The sequence below is a fragment of the Gadus chalcogrammus genome, chromosome 4 (assembly GCF_026213295.1).
Source record: "Gadus chalcogrammus isolate NIFS_2021 chromosome 4, NIFS_Gcha_1.0, whole genome shotgun sequence".
In the NCBI taxonomy this organism is placed as follows: Eukaryota; Metazoa; Chordata; class Actinopteri; order Gadiformes; family Gadidae; genus Gadus; species Gadus chalcogrammus.
Genome location: NC_079415.1, coordinates 11,786,751 through 11,800,433, shown reverse-complemented (window position 1 = coordinate 11,800,433; position 13,683 = coordinate 11,786,751). Strand labels below are relative to the sequence as shown.

At 44.5% G+C, this 13,683-nt stretch overlaps 2 protein-coding genes across 2 annotated transcripts in view; one reads left to right on the top strand and one right to left on the bottom strand.

Moving 5' to 3' along the window:
• The window catches only part of npr2 (natriuretic peptide receptor 2), a 39,590-nt gene extending 31,586 nt beyond the window's left edge, over window positions 1-8,004 (top strand). Inside the window, exons 16-22 of the mRNA XM_056587803.1 lie at window positions 1,200-1,346; window positions 2,360-2,483; window positions 4,042-4,110; window positions 4,336-4,510; window positions 5,616-5,714; window positions 6,897-6,988; window positions 7,561-8,004. Of these exons, the coding sequence (XP_056443778.1) occupies window positions 1,200-1,346; window positions 2,360-2,483; window positions 4,042-4,110; window positions 4,336-4,510; window positions 5,616-5,714; window positions 6,897-6,988; window positions 7,561-7,623 (769 nt within the window). The 3' untranslated portion in view covers window positions 7,624-8,004. The remainder of the gene's footprint in view (window positions 1-1,199; window positions 1,347-2,359; window positions 2,484-4,041; window positions 4,111-4,335; window positions 4,511-5,615; window positions 5,715-6,896; window positions 6,989-7,560) is intronic.
• Window positions 8,005-9,385: 1,381 nt separating this feature from the next.
• On the bottom strand, window positions 9,386-13,338 carry spag8 (sperm associated antigen 8). The gene is made up of 6 exons (XM_056587817.1): window positions 13,116-13,338; window positions 12,534-12,693; window positions 12,314-12,359; window positions 11,773-11,887; window positions 11,218-11,280; window positions 9,386-10,609 (listed from the first exon to the last, which is right to left on the bottom strand). The coding sequence occupies exons 1-6, from the start codon at window positions 13,161-13,163 to the stop codon at window positions 10,520-10,522; spliced, it is 522 nt and encodes a 173-aa protein (XP_056443792.1). The 5' UTR covers window positions 13,164-13,338; the 3' UTR covers window positions 9,386-10,519.
• Between the last annotated feature and the right edge of the window lie 345 nt (window positions 13,339-13,683).

The following is a 13,683-nucleotide window of genomic DNA, read 5'->3' as shown; positions in this document are numbered from 1 at the left end:
GGATTATATCCACTCTCTCTGTCTGCATGCGCCCTGGCACCCAGGGGATGCTACATCGTTCCAGGCAGCAGAGCACATCACTCACATGTGTCATTGCACTAAATACTGCGTTACTCATCCCCCCTCCTCGAGTTAACCTGAGCATGTAGGTGTTTGTGTGTGTGTGTGTGTGTGTGTGTGTGTGTGTGTGTGTGTGTGTGTGTGTGTGTGTGTGTGTGTGTGTGTGTGTGTGTGTGTGTGTGTGTGTGTATGTGGAGGATCTGGGAACTGGGAGATAGTGGTAATATGGAAAGATGCCAAACATGGATGGTTTTAACCACTATGTTGGTATATGACTGACCTCCTTGCGATGTGTGCTTTCATGTGTGTGTGTGTCTGCGTGTTTGTATGTGTGTGTGTGTGTGTGTGTGTGTGTGTGTGTGTGTGTGTGTGTGTGTGTGTGTGTGTGTGTGTGTGTGTTCATGCCTGCTGCGTTGCGAGTGGGACTATGATACATTCTACATATTATATAATCTATGATATAATACATTGTAACGTTAATGTTACTGCAGAACCGTAGGTGCTACTTAAGCTAATAAATACCTTCATGTCCCTCTCCCCCCTACCAAAAGCTATTTTATAGCCTGCCATCATTATCATCATTATCATCGTCATCAACGTATCGAATCGATTGGTCAAAACGATTACCTCACTCAATTGTTTTTGGTTGTTCACAATCAAGAAGTAACGCCTAGGCTGTGGTGAAGAAATGGAAGTTTCCTAGGGGCTGAAGGGTCTATTTCACTGTGATGTGTGTCTGTTCTTCGAAAAAACGACAGCGCTCCCTATCTTTGCTGTTGCCGAATTCGGTTGGAAGTAAACGGACGGAAAAAAACAGTCTTCTGCAAACAGCCTTCTGCAAACATCTCTATTAATCTTTCAACGTCTTTATTCCATCTATCTCTGGCAAAGCCAGCTCTGATTGGTCCGACGATTTCCAAACTTTTCTCTGGTGCCGCAAACTCTGAAGAACGCGGGACTCCTTTCAACGCCATGAACTGTAGCTCCCCTTTCCCAGCACTGATCGGTCTTATCATGTCTGTTTTCGTGGGAGAGCCTCACGACGGGCTCCAGGCCAGGCTGTCAGGGAGAACCCGACTGTGGACTTGGGAGATCAGGGCTCAGGTCTCACCACTCGAGTGTGTCTTGTGTTCCTCCAGGGAGGGCAGCACCAGCATCCTCAACAACCTGCTGTCCAGGATGGAGCAGTACGCCAACAACCTGGAGAACCTGGTGGAGGAGCGCACGCAGGCTTACCTGGAGGAGAAACGCAAGGCCGAGAACCTCCTCTACCAGATTCTGCCACAGTAAGACCACCGCCGTTTCACTTCTGCATGGGCCATCATCCAACATGGACGCTCGTAGTATTGTGAAGATATTATCACATGTATAAATATGATTGTTTCATTGACTTTGCGCTAGTATTCATAATTGTTTATTTGACAAGTAAAATGAACTGAATTGACAATTGTCAATCTCCAGCACAGCAGAAGAAGGCTTATTCCTCATGTGCGCTAGAATGTTTATGCAAAGCATTGAAATCTCCCTGGCGTCTTAACGGTGCCCTCCATGGAGTGCAGTAGTAGTAGTGTTGCTGCTAAGAGGGTGCATCAAAGTGACAGGCAAGCCTCTCATTAAGGGGCTCCTGGGGAGATAGGGGAGGAGAGAAAAGGAGGGTTGGAGCGTTTAAGCCCAGATGGGAAGCTCCCCTGACCTCTCTAGCTGTCATTCTCCATACCCTGGCTGGCTATTACCTCATTTAGCCCTCCTTCTGTTTCATGTGGTTTCATGTATTGCTGCCCTGTAACTGATGGACTGGCGTGGAGGGGGACTGAGAGATAGTAGTCCTTCTCATGATGATGATCCTTAGAAATGTGCTGAGTGAGCGCTGTTGTAAGATGTGTAAGATGTGTTCATATATTATGTATATGAACCGGAAAATAATAATATTAATATACGGGTCCAATCTGGACACGCGTAGAAATATTTAAACCCAATTACCCCTAAAGTGTAAAATAAGTGCACCGTTAAGTGTTTTCAACTAAAGTTGTTCTGAAGTCAAAATACAGCATACAGTTATAGTATCTATGAAATGTGTGTGAAAATCAAAATGATGATTTATCCTTTAGAAATTGTTCAAGTATGGGGGCATTTCCATATTATCCTTGGTGATCACTTATTTTCCCACCAATAGTTGAGGTCATCCAAATGAAAGACCCCTTCATGATATTCAGCGGTGCGGAAGCCAGTGGAAATCCTTCAGGGCTCTCACCTGTGAACCTGTGAGTTACTCACCGCTGGGCCCTGTGTTGTGGTACAGCTCTGTGGCGGAGCAGCTGAAGAGAGGGGAGACGGTGCAGGCGGAGGCCTTCGACAGCGTCACCATCTACTTCAGTGACATCGTGGGCTTCACCTCCATGTCGGCCGAGAGCACGCCGCTACAGGTAACAACGGCCTCGACACTCAGTCATCTACACTCCCTGGCTCTCCATTTCTCCTTTACAAGAACTAGACACATTCTAGTAAATAAAGGCAACACAGAAATGTTCCCCAACACTTGATGAGACCCAAACAGAACGGGGTTAGGCGGCAAAAAATGAATGCGTCCTTGTTGATTCAAATGTTGATTTGGTACAAGACAAAGGCAAAGTAGGGTACATATGTGACAATATATCCCATTAGAAGGCCAGGATAATAGACGGAAAGATAAACAAGTACTCATATCAAGGACAATAATTCTTTTGCTTGCGTACAAATGTCTTGACTTGCCAAACTACGGTAAATCAGGTATTCTGTACTTTAATTTCATGTTTTGATTTGGTCAAAGTTTAGTATAAGCATTGGCAGTTCCAACATAAATTTCACTTTGCTTGTTTGGCTCTTATTAAACCTATTTCTCAATTCAACAGGTAGTTCCCGCAGCCATGATAAGCGCTCTACTTGTCTTATGTGTTATATATTTGTTAATCAAGCATACATTCGGTCTAAAAACGAAACAAAAGTAATGACTGCGTTGCGATCACAGCGGCTCCACTTCCTTTGTTGTTGATGCGTGACATGTATTCAGCATCCTACTTACTCTTGTGTGTCATAGCACCCACTGGAAATGCACCCACCCGGCGGCTACAACTCAAAATAGTCTGACGGAGGGAAGGGAGAGGGCATTGACGCAGAGTTGACTCATTCGGTGCCTTATCTTCAATAGTGAGCAATGCTAAACGCCAGGGAAAGCATAAAGGCAGCGTGTTCTGTCTCATAGCGATAAAAGCCCACGAAAGTCTCACCACGGAAGAGGGGTCCGGTGGGGGGGGGGGGTGAAGGGTCATCACATGAGAATGTATGACTTCACAGGAAACTCAACGATAAGAGTGATAGTGTTAATCTGTGGTAGCCGTGCGATCCATTTACAGTTTTTGGATGCTTATGTTTAGATTGTGTTGAGCTAAAGTTGCAGGTTCTGGAATTTAGTGGAATGCGATTTGCGATCTTACCTGACTTCAGGATGGTCTACAGTGACTTTCTTGCGACACATATTGAAGTGTGTAAACGCATCGCTTATCAATATATTTGATAAGCGATGCGTTTCAATATAATTGAGTATCAATATAATTGCTTTTCTGTTTCCACCCTTACAATCTTTAGAGTTGACATAATTGGTGCACAGATATGCCCTTTTACAGAAAATATTTTAAAATAAACAAGCATAAAGCAGGTGAATTTTTCACATTTGAAAATGAACTATGAACAGAATGTTCTAAGAAGCAAGGCTTTGAATATTTTGAGTCAGTCAATGCCATAAATACTTGACTTTATTTTAGTCTGGGGAACCGAAGTCAGAGGACCCTAATAGTTTGGCCCGAACCCTAGATGGGCCTTACCCCAAGGTTGGGAACCAATGTATTATTAACGATGCCTGTTTTTTATTCCCATCCCAAAGCCAAAAAAATAATCTGATTCTACGTAGACGATGCATATTTATTGCATCTCTTGCTCCTGTTGTAGGTCGTGACCCTGCTCAATGACCTGTACACCTGCTTCGACGCCATCATCGACAATTTCGACGTATACAAGGTAAACACATACTTGCATGTATTTTCCACAGTCTAGTCACAATGATTACACAGAGGCTGAACCTTTCAACGTGACGTTTCTGACAATCAGACATGCAGTTGATGTTTACCTTCGATACATGCTGCGTGGCACCGAGAGAGGAAGCGCTCCTTCATATACACGATCGAATACTCTATGTCTACGTGTTGGGAATGATAATGCCTGTCTGTGGCTCCCTGCCACCAGGTGGAGACCATCGGCGACGCCTACATGGTCGTGTCGGGGCTCCCCGTGCGCAACGGGAAGCTGCACGCCAGGGAGATCGCCGGGATGTCCTTGGCCTTGCTAGAACAGGTCAAAACATTCAAGATCCGACACAGACCCAATGACCAGCTGCGGCTCCGAGTCGGAATACACACAGGTGGGTCTAGACTCTATAGTGATGCGAACAATGGGTCCATAGTGATGCTAACAAGAGGTCTATAGTGATGCTCTCAGTAGGTCTATAGTGATGCTAACAGTAGGAACACATAGTGATGCTAACAACAGGAATACACACAGGTGGGTCTATAGTGATGCTCTCAGTAGGTCTATAGTGATGCTAACAGTAGGAACACATGGTGATGATTACAACAGGAATACATAAAAGTAGGTCTATATAGTCTGACTTAGAATAGAAACACTGAGGTGGGTATATATTGATGTCGGGCTAAGAATAGGAATTCACAGATAGGTCTGTAATGTTGCTAACAATAGGTGTACCAGTGTAAAGTGACTCCTCATATATAACTAACATGTGAACAAATAAATGCTATACAGCTACAGAGTCCCAAATCAATACAAAGAAAACCGAATGATATGTTGTGGTGGGAAACAGATAGCTTGCACGCCACAGAGGATATGGTAAGGGTATCTGTATGGCTATATCGGCGTAATCTAACCTTTACGATGACTTACACATACACTGATGTTACCAATGAAGATTAAAGGAATACTTTCGACTTCATCATATTCCTTGCTGGGTTAAGGAGAAAAAACGTAATAAATAAAAGCTAGCCAACCCTTTTTTCCCTCGATTAAAAAGAATTAAAGTGCTGATGTTTTGCACTAGAACGGTTGTGTTTACACGTAACCCCCAGGGGTATCCAGTAATGAGATGCTACATGTGTAATAACAACACAGTCGCATGTACTGTTTAGACCGGGCAGACATTTATTGTGAAGCTAAAAGGGTAAGTGACCCGTTGGTATTTAGTGTGAATCGGAGTGCGGCGATGTGGCATTTAGATTGCGTTTATAGTCTCATGCAAACACTTGACATACAGCCGGGGGTTGACTTTTCAACGGCGTGTGTAGGAAGGCCGGCACTCAGCCACGTCTGGCTGCATGCAGATCAGCATCATCAGTGTTTCACTTCAGTCGTCACTTCACCATCCCTGCGCTGAGTCATGGAACCGCAACCATGTGATGCTCGTTATTTCTTTACCGGTACGATTTTGAACCGTGTTTTATTTTTTGCATCTGCAGGGCCTGTCTGTGCAGGCGTGGTGGGTTTGAAGATGCCCAGGTATTGTTTATTCGGGGACACTGTCAACACCACGTCCAGGATGGAGTCTAACGGGGAGGGTGAGTTGGTCTGCAGTGTCAAGGCTGGAACACTGCTTTTCCCCGTCTTGTTCGTGGATGTGTTTCTGTTTGGTAGTTTTAATGTATCAGTGTGTGTATCTGTTTATCCATCTGTGAAATTTGCTTTAAATCAGCGATTGTTGTCCAATTACGACAAATTATTTATTAGATGAATTGTGAAGGGCATTACTTAGAACAATTTGATTACATTCTTTCAAAGTTGTTCAATCATATGCTCTGGTGACATGTCAAACAAAGAACAGATCAAAAACGTCCTAAGGCAGCCTGGAGCTGGACCACGTGATTAAAGCATCCTGTTTCAATCACTGATTCAGATAAATCCTTCTGATTCAAATTATCTTGGCTTCAGCCCGTTCAAACATGCCAAACAAATGCATTCCTAGCGAATACAATCACATTGTCTCCACAAAAGGAGGTTATTCATTCGTCATTTCTTTTGAGAAATATATTGAGAAATATACAAATAATACTTATTATCGCACCTGTGACGAACACACATGCTCTGTAGCGTTGATGTCAACATGCCGCGACAGGGCTCAGCCGTGTCCTGGCGACGGTTTGGATGCCTTTGCGAGCGTCTAATCACATGTATTGATTAGGGACTGAGGAGCTTCCTGTATTGCGCCACCACTGATAAATAATTGATAGCACTTACAGCGCAGCACCCATAGCCAGCCTTAGAGCAGAAGGCAGTACCCCAGACCAGACTCCCAAATCACTACTGAGAGCTGCTAGTGTGTGTGTGTGTGTGTGTGTAGGTGTGTGTTTGTGCGTGTTTGTGTGTGTCTATGTCTCTTGAGTCTGTGTCTGAGTCTGTGTGTGTGTTTGTGTGTGAGTGCATACGTGTATGTGTGTGTGAGTGTGTGTTGTTGGGCATGTGTGTGTGTGTGTGTGTATGTATGTGTGTTTCTGTCTGTCTGTCGGTTTGGGGAATGCATCAGTCTTTCCACTGCTTTGGGTCGGCCTTGCACCTCTGATGTTCTGCTAAAAAACAACAGAGACACTTAGCAGCAGCAGCCCTATTCTTTTTGGTTCAATTCATCAGGAGGTTGTCCCATTTCTCTGAAAACAAGACCTGTGTCATTTCTGGAAGAAATGTTATGTAGAGTTGCTGTCCCAGATGTTGTTGTTCTTATCCAATCTGTGGTATTGTTGTTCCAGCCCTGAGGATCCACCTCTCCTCAGCCACTAAAGAAGTGCTGGACGAGTTCGGTTACTTTGACCTCCAGTTACGAGGGGATATAGAGATGAAGGTAAGGACACAAACACAAGCGCACACGAACACACACACACACACACACACACACACACACACACACACACACGTCACACACACACACACACACACACACACACACACACACACACACACACACACACACACACACACACACACACACACACACACACACACACACACACACACACACACACACACAGTATAGAAGGCCATCAAAACAACGGCATAAACCTTAAAAACAAAAAAAGTTTTCTCTTTCTTTCCTTTTGTCTTCCAGTCTTTCGGGTCTTTGTTGAATATTTATTAATGTCTGTCCAAACCTTGGAAAATCAAATGATGCCATAACATCATTCATTCCAATTCTGATTACACACACGCATTAAACATCATTCCTAAAATACACTGACTGACAGACAGACGGACTGACCTGATTGTCAGGGTGACCGCTAAAGAAGTGCATGACATCCGACGTCCCCCCACACACAAACACACACACACACACACACACACACACACACACACACTCCACTCCCCTCCCTCCTTCATCAGGCCCTGATCAACCTATTGATTTCTGTACTTTTCCAGGGCAAAGGCAAAATGAGAACCTATTGGCTTCTGGGAGAGAAGACCGACGTGTATGTCATCTGAGACGCTTGCTGATAATGAGGCAACGGGAGCTGCCCAGCCCAGGGACAACAACAGCTGGGCCCGGCCCCTTCTTTATTTGTTCTAGAATAAGTCCTTATATCTGTCCTCCCCTGCAGAGTGCAAAGTCAACCACACGTGTGACTTTTCACATAGAAATAAACTTGGGGAAATTGAAGGTATGTTTATTACCTGCGGCAAAACTTGGAATGGTAAAAATATATATATATATATTAAAAAAGTATTTGTAAAAGCTGTTTTTTGTATGAAGAATCTTTCTGTATTGGAGAGAGAGGTACTTTTGAATTATAAATTCATATTTTTTGTGATTTCTAGATTTAAGATTTGTATGAATAAGGTGTTTGGGAGTCCATCATGTGTTAGTATCTCCTGGAACATGGGGGGGGGGGGGGGGCACAGTGTTATGATCGTCAATGCAGAGATCAACGTTCAACAGTGGTGTTATACAGTACAAGATATGTGTGTGTATATATGTATATCCAAGATACTGTAAGATATTTTGTTCAATAAACCTGAGTAAAACATGAATTTGTCACACTTTCAAGAAACTCTCCTGGCCCGCTATGAAACCAAATTTGTCTAAATGTATTTCTATACCGAGTCCAAGGGGATGTGATAACCCGCCAACCCAGCCCCTGTGGTGTCACCTGAGAATATCTGATGATGCCTTCCCCTGGTAGGAGGAGGCATGGAGGCTGGTAAACAAGCAGAGCCTGAGCATATGAAGCTCATGTGGGGGCATCTCTGGGCCCGACAGAGCTGCAGCCGCTCACCCTCCACAGGACGACACCGGAGCCATGGATACGTCCTACGCTAATATTAGTACTGCAGCGATTCATGTCGTCTGCTGTATTTAATGCGGGGGAGGGGGATCGATCAACTGTGTTTGTCGGGAGCATTGAGAATGCAAAGTAATTCCATCGAACGGAATCTACCAAAAATAGGCGGCAGGGGGATCTACATGAGAAGAAAGATGGTGTGTGTTGTGTGTGTGGTTATGAAGAAAGAAGGCAGCTACTGAGACACACAGTGTCATGCCTGGTCTCCCAGGCCTACCGCTGCGATGACATCCCTGCTCATCAGAGACATCTACAGTCCACCGTGGGCCGAGGGCAAGAGCCCTGCAGCGTCCGTCTGTCCCTGTGTGTGTGTGTGTGTGTGTGTGCTTCCTTGTGAGTGAGTGTGTCAAGATCTGTGGGCAGGCTTAGGGCACATGTCTCCCTGTGTGTTTGTGTGTGTCTGTCTGTCTGTCTGTCTATCCCTGTGTGTGTGGGTTTGTGTCTCCTTGTGAGTGAGTGTGTCAAGATTTGTGGGCACATGTCTTCCAGTGTGTGTATATATGTGTATCTGTATGTGTATCTGTGTGTGTGTGTGTGCGTGCGTGCGTGCGTGCGTGCGTGCGTGCGTGCGTGCGTGCGTGCGTGCGTGCGTGCGTGCGTGCGTGTGTGTGTGTACGTGAGTGTGTGGGGTTTGCGGCAACAGTGTGTGGGCAAATATGTTTTAATCTCAGCAGGGGCGCAACTTTTCTGCACCTGCATGACTGTAATTACCTCCCACTCACCCACACACACACAGGCATGCTGCTCACGGCTCGTAATGGTCGAGAGAGCGTGCGAGAGAGAGAGAGAGAGAGAGAGAGAGAGAGAGAGAGGTTTGTAATGGTTGAGTGAGAGAGAGAGCAAGAGAGAGAGAGAGGTATGCATGGAGATGTGCGAGAGCAAACTAGGGTCACACCTGGATACTAAAGGCATGATAAGTGACCTATAAACGTATCACAGCCCACCAGGCTTTCTAAATACACGGGAACGCAGTCACTCTGCACAGCGTCTCATATCTGAGGCTCTCTGGCAGAAAGATAAGGAACAAATTCAAGTGTGCATTGCGGCTTAACTACCTGGGATCAAAATATATAGATTCGGAAGCACGGACAATATGAGGGTTTCTTCGTTGATGTCATTAATTCAAGAAGTTTTCCACAAACGCACGCCATCTTAGACCAATTAAAAATAAAAGATAATTTCACCTCTCATTTAGTATACAGCTCATAAAGCTCCGGCATTCGGTATGACGTAATGTAAAATCCCACTACTATTCTAGCACCTTGTCTTTCCTTAACACTGAGATAATCGTCTGGTTTGCTTTTGGGCGGGAAATACATTGATATAGACTAAAATGGCTTGGTCGCCATAGCTACCTGCCTCCATACCCATCGGAGCATGAAACAATGGATCACCGATGCTCAGCGGCGAGGCCCTGTGGACTGACAGGAGCGCCCATCTGGCTGTGTCATTCACTACCTCGCACCCCTAGCCTGCATCTATATATCTGACATGGAGCATAATGTACTACATAACACACTACCGCCTGTAACCCATTATCTCTTTGAGCTAATTATCTTAGTGTCAGTTTGTTCAATAATAATTGACTCATTACATGTAGTAGTCTCTTTGAACATCATCGATTTGCTGTGTTTAATGTTAAAGCCGGGGACGGCATGATAACAGACCGAAGCGTAAACAGGACAGATACACGGGCAGGTTAGTAGCCTATCTATTAATTAAGTAATTATCTGGGAATTTATGAAAGTAACCGTAGAGTCTAGAATTTCTCATGCTCTCAGAGGTGCTCGTCTTTTAATAACTCAAAGTGTTCGTGAAATCGGATAGCCATCATTTGGTTTTCTGTTTTATTACCATGGCATGTTACAAATGCTATTTATTTGTTACATTTCGAAAGCTTTGTTCTGTGATGCTATAAAGTTAACAGTAGTAGCGCTCCCATTGGCAGCAGTGAGATGGTTGAAGTTTTTGTGGTTCTCATCGCTATATGTCCTTTTCTATGCTTATGATGGGGTCTGGGGGGGGGGGGGGGGGGGGGGTTACTGGTCATTTAACTGCTGGGTTATAGGGGTGCTGAATTGAGCGCACCTCTTGAAAGGGCTGTCCGTTGTTCGAACTGCAGTCGTTCTCTGAAAACAGAACAACCAAAACAATGTTTCAATGTAATTCTACTTTTGCAGAATTTGCTGTAGCCTTTAATTCTGCCGCAAACAAAGAAAGTTAATCTTTGACAAACAGCGAGTCAAGCATCCGTTAAAGAATAGAATCGCAAGCAGCCAAGTATGAATGTGCATAAGGGGGAGGAATTAAAAGAAAATAACAGAAACAGAAACCTAATCCTCACAATTCAGGCTGGCACTTTGGTTTTGGAACTAATTCCAGGGAGGAAGATGAATTTGCACATACAGTCGATGAAGCATGTGCAATCTAGGTAATGCATCATGGGAAGAGATTACCTTTATTTATGAATGCAATGGAAGAGAGAGGTATGTTGGATCTTGAAGCTGTGTTTGTGTTTGTGTGTGTTTGCGTGTGTGTGTGTGTGTGTGTGTGTGTGTGTGTGTGTGTGTGTGTGTGTGTGTGTGTGTGTGTGTGTGTGTGTGTGGGTGTGTGTGGGTGTGTGTGTGTGTGTGTGTGTGTGTGTGTGTGTGTGTGTGTGTGTGTGTGTGTGTGTGTGTGTGTGTGTGTGTGTGTGTGTGTGTGTGTGTGTGTGTGTGTGGTTTCTCTCGTGACAGACCTGAATGTGCTGATGGTTCTCGCTCCAAAATGTAATCGCCTGGTCGCATTTGTAATCGTGATTCTGTTGACGAGAAAACACAAAAACGTCGGGAATTGGATTTCGCTGATTGCACCGACTAAAGTCCATTATAGGAGGACTGAAAACATCCCACTCACAGAACAGTGAAGAGAATGTCAGCATGGCAAATCATAATGTTATCCTTGTTCGCTTTTTGTCTGCACAGTTTGGCTTGAGACGTGAGATTGGAAAGTATTGGCAAACTGTTGCTCAGTTTGGCGCCAAAGTAAACTCCTTCTAGGGAATTAGGATGAACATTTACTCAGTTCAGTGACAGTGCCTCTGTCACTTAATTCATGAATACACACTGCGCAATGTAATTTGTATTATCGCGGTCATAAAGATTTGCTCCAACATCTTTTGTTTGGTCATTCGGTATAGTTCTTCAGCTCCCCCTGAACAATTTGTTTTAACAAAATATTTGAACTAAAGGGATGGCTACAGGGGACCGAATTATAACCACAGCAAAAAGGTCAATGATCCGATTTCCGATACCTTCGTGGTTGTGGGAGGAAGAGGCACGAATCCTCCACCGGTGAAATCCCTGTGTGTGGTGGAGGAGAAGTCTGTGGTGGGAGTCACAGGGTTGAACTCTGCATGCACCTCCTCACTGCAAACACACGGGCCAGAAACAAGTAGTACTTCAACATCACAAACGGGCCCGAAGGACAAGCACTGTGTGTATTTTGTGATGATTGGTGTGTCAATAGCCTACGCATACAAACACACAACAAGTAATGGTTGTGCTTTATGTACAGAAAAGCACTTTGTGTAAATGTGTTGACTCGTGAGCACATGTAAAGATGTTGGCGTGGGTCCAGAGATGGGTTTTTAAGATAGCTCTGGCAATTTGCCGCCATCATCAGTGCCAAAACAGACCCATTTCCAAATAAGCCATTTCAAGTGATTGAGTATTCGTCTTAAAGGGTTTCAAGGGTTGCAAAATAGATCTGGGCCAAGGCTGTTCTTAGAGGCAAAACATCTAATAAAGGGATGGGAAAACATTTGCTGAAAACATAACAATTAAAAATATAACCTTATTCTCTGAGTGATCAATTTAGCCAGAAGTTCTCCTCTGATACCTGCAACGCAAAGAGGCCCAAAAAGAGATTAAACTGAGAGAAAAGAAGGTGATGTTTATTTATTATGCTAATAAATGCTGTTCATCACTCAAGAGAACGACATCTCCCCAGCGGTTTGTCCATGAACAGCCTTATTATATATAACGTGACATACGACACATACGACCAACGTACCGCGCTCCCTCACCCCAGGGGCCACGGGGGGCGTGTAGGCTGACTTCAGGGAGGTGATATCTTCCATTTTGCTCTCCAGATTCATTGAGAAAATGCCCCGGTGACCGTCTCTCTGAATCTGTTCTTGGGACGCATCGTCCGCTAAATCAGCTACTGCCCTCTACATGGACACACAAGACACACTGCTCATGGCTTTGTGTGTGTGTGTGTGTGTGTGTGTGTGTGTGTGTGTGTGTGTGTGTGTGTGTGTGTGTGTGTGTGTGTGTGTGTGTGTGTGTGTGTGTGTGTGTGTGTGTGTGTGTGTCTGCAAGTACATGACGTTCAACAAATACTTGTATGATTAAGCTGCAGGTTCTTGTAATATGAATAAGAAACTGGAAAAATGCCACACACACAAACACATGCACACACAGACAAACACACATGCCGCACAAACTTAAAGGGTCAACTTTTTTTGTTTTGATTTTTACAGATTTTAGGAATTGTATTGCGAACAATCATTGATAATTGACTGCATTGATGATTAAAATGCTTATGATTCACTACGGCGAAATACGCATGCGCTATACTAAACATACTGACCTCTTCCACCCAATTGTCCAATAGACACTTTCCAACTTTCTTCTCCATAGCGGCAGTCGAAGTCCTCGTTGTCAATCAATCCATTGAACTGGTAAACGGACCGCTGTATTAGAGGCGCGTCTTTGCGATAGCAACGGGTTAGAAACGAAAACAAGAGAATCGACGAGCACCGCGAGCCGGTCAGGGACGACCTGTGGCTGTGGACACTGTTGTCCGGCGGATCACCATGACAACGCCTTCTCGCTATCACATTCCTTCTGGAAGTTGATACAACCTGCACGTCAGCTCCACGTGTCGGCGGGTTGTAATTCATTACTCATGGACACGTCCCCACTTGTTCCCCGTACACCCACGAGATGAGATCGAGAAGATTGCTTTTTAAAGTAGACGTTTTACTTCCACTTCTATGTGTATGTTGACCCAGATACACATGTAGGTGTAACTCTTAGCCATGAATTAGGGTGGCATTGAAATGTTTATTTTATCTTCCAAACTTGTCTGAGAACATGAGGCAAAATATTCATATATGAAAATCTGCAACTGATGGCTGGTTACTCACATGCAGAAT

Bases quoted from the DNA above. Each gene is read 5' to 3' on its own strand.
- spag8 (XM_056587817.1), bottom strand. From the start codon at position 13,163: ATGGAGAAGAAAGTTGGAAAGTGTCTATTGGACAATTGGGTGGAAGAG. The intron at 11,888-12,313 runs GTTATATTTTTA...GTGTGTTTGCAG, and splicing joins TTGATCACTCAGAGAATAAG to TGAGGAGGTGCATGCAGAGT. The intron at 11,281-11,772 runs GTATCGGAAATC...TCTCGTCAACAG, and splicing joins TTCCTCCCACAACCACGAAG to AATCACGATTACAAATGCGA.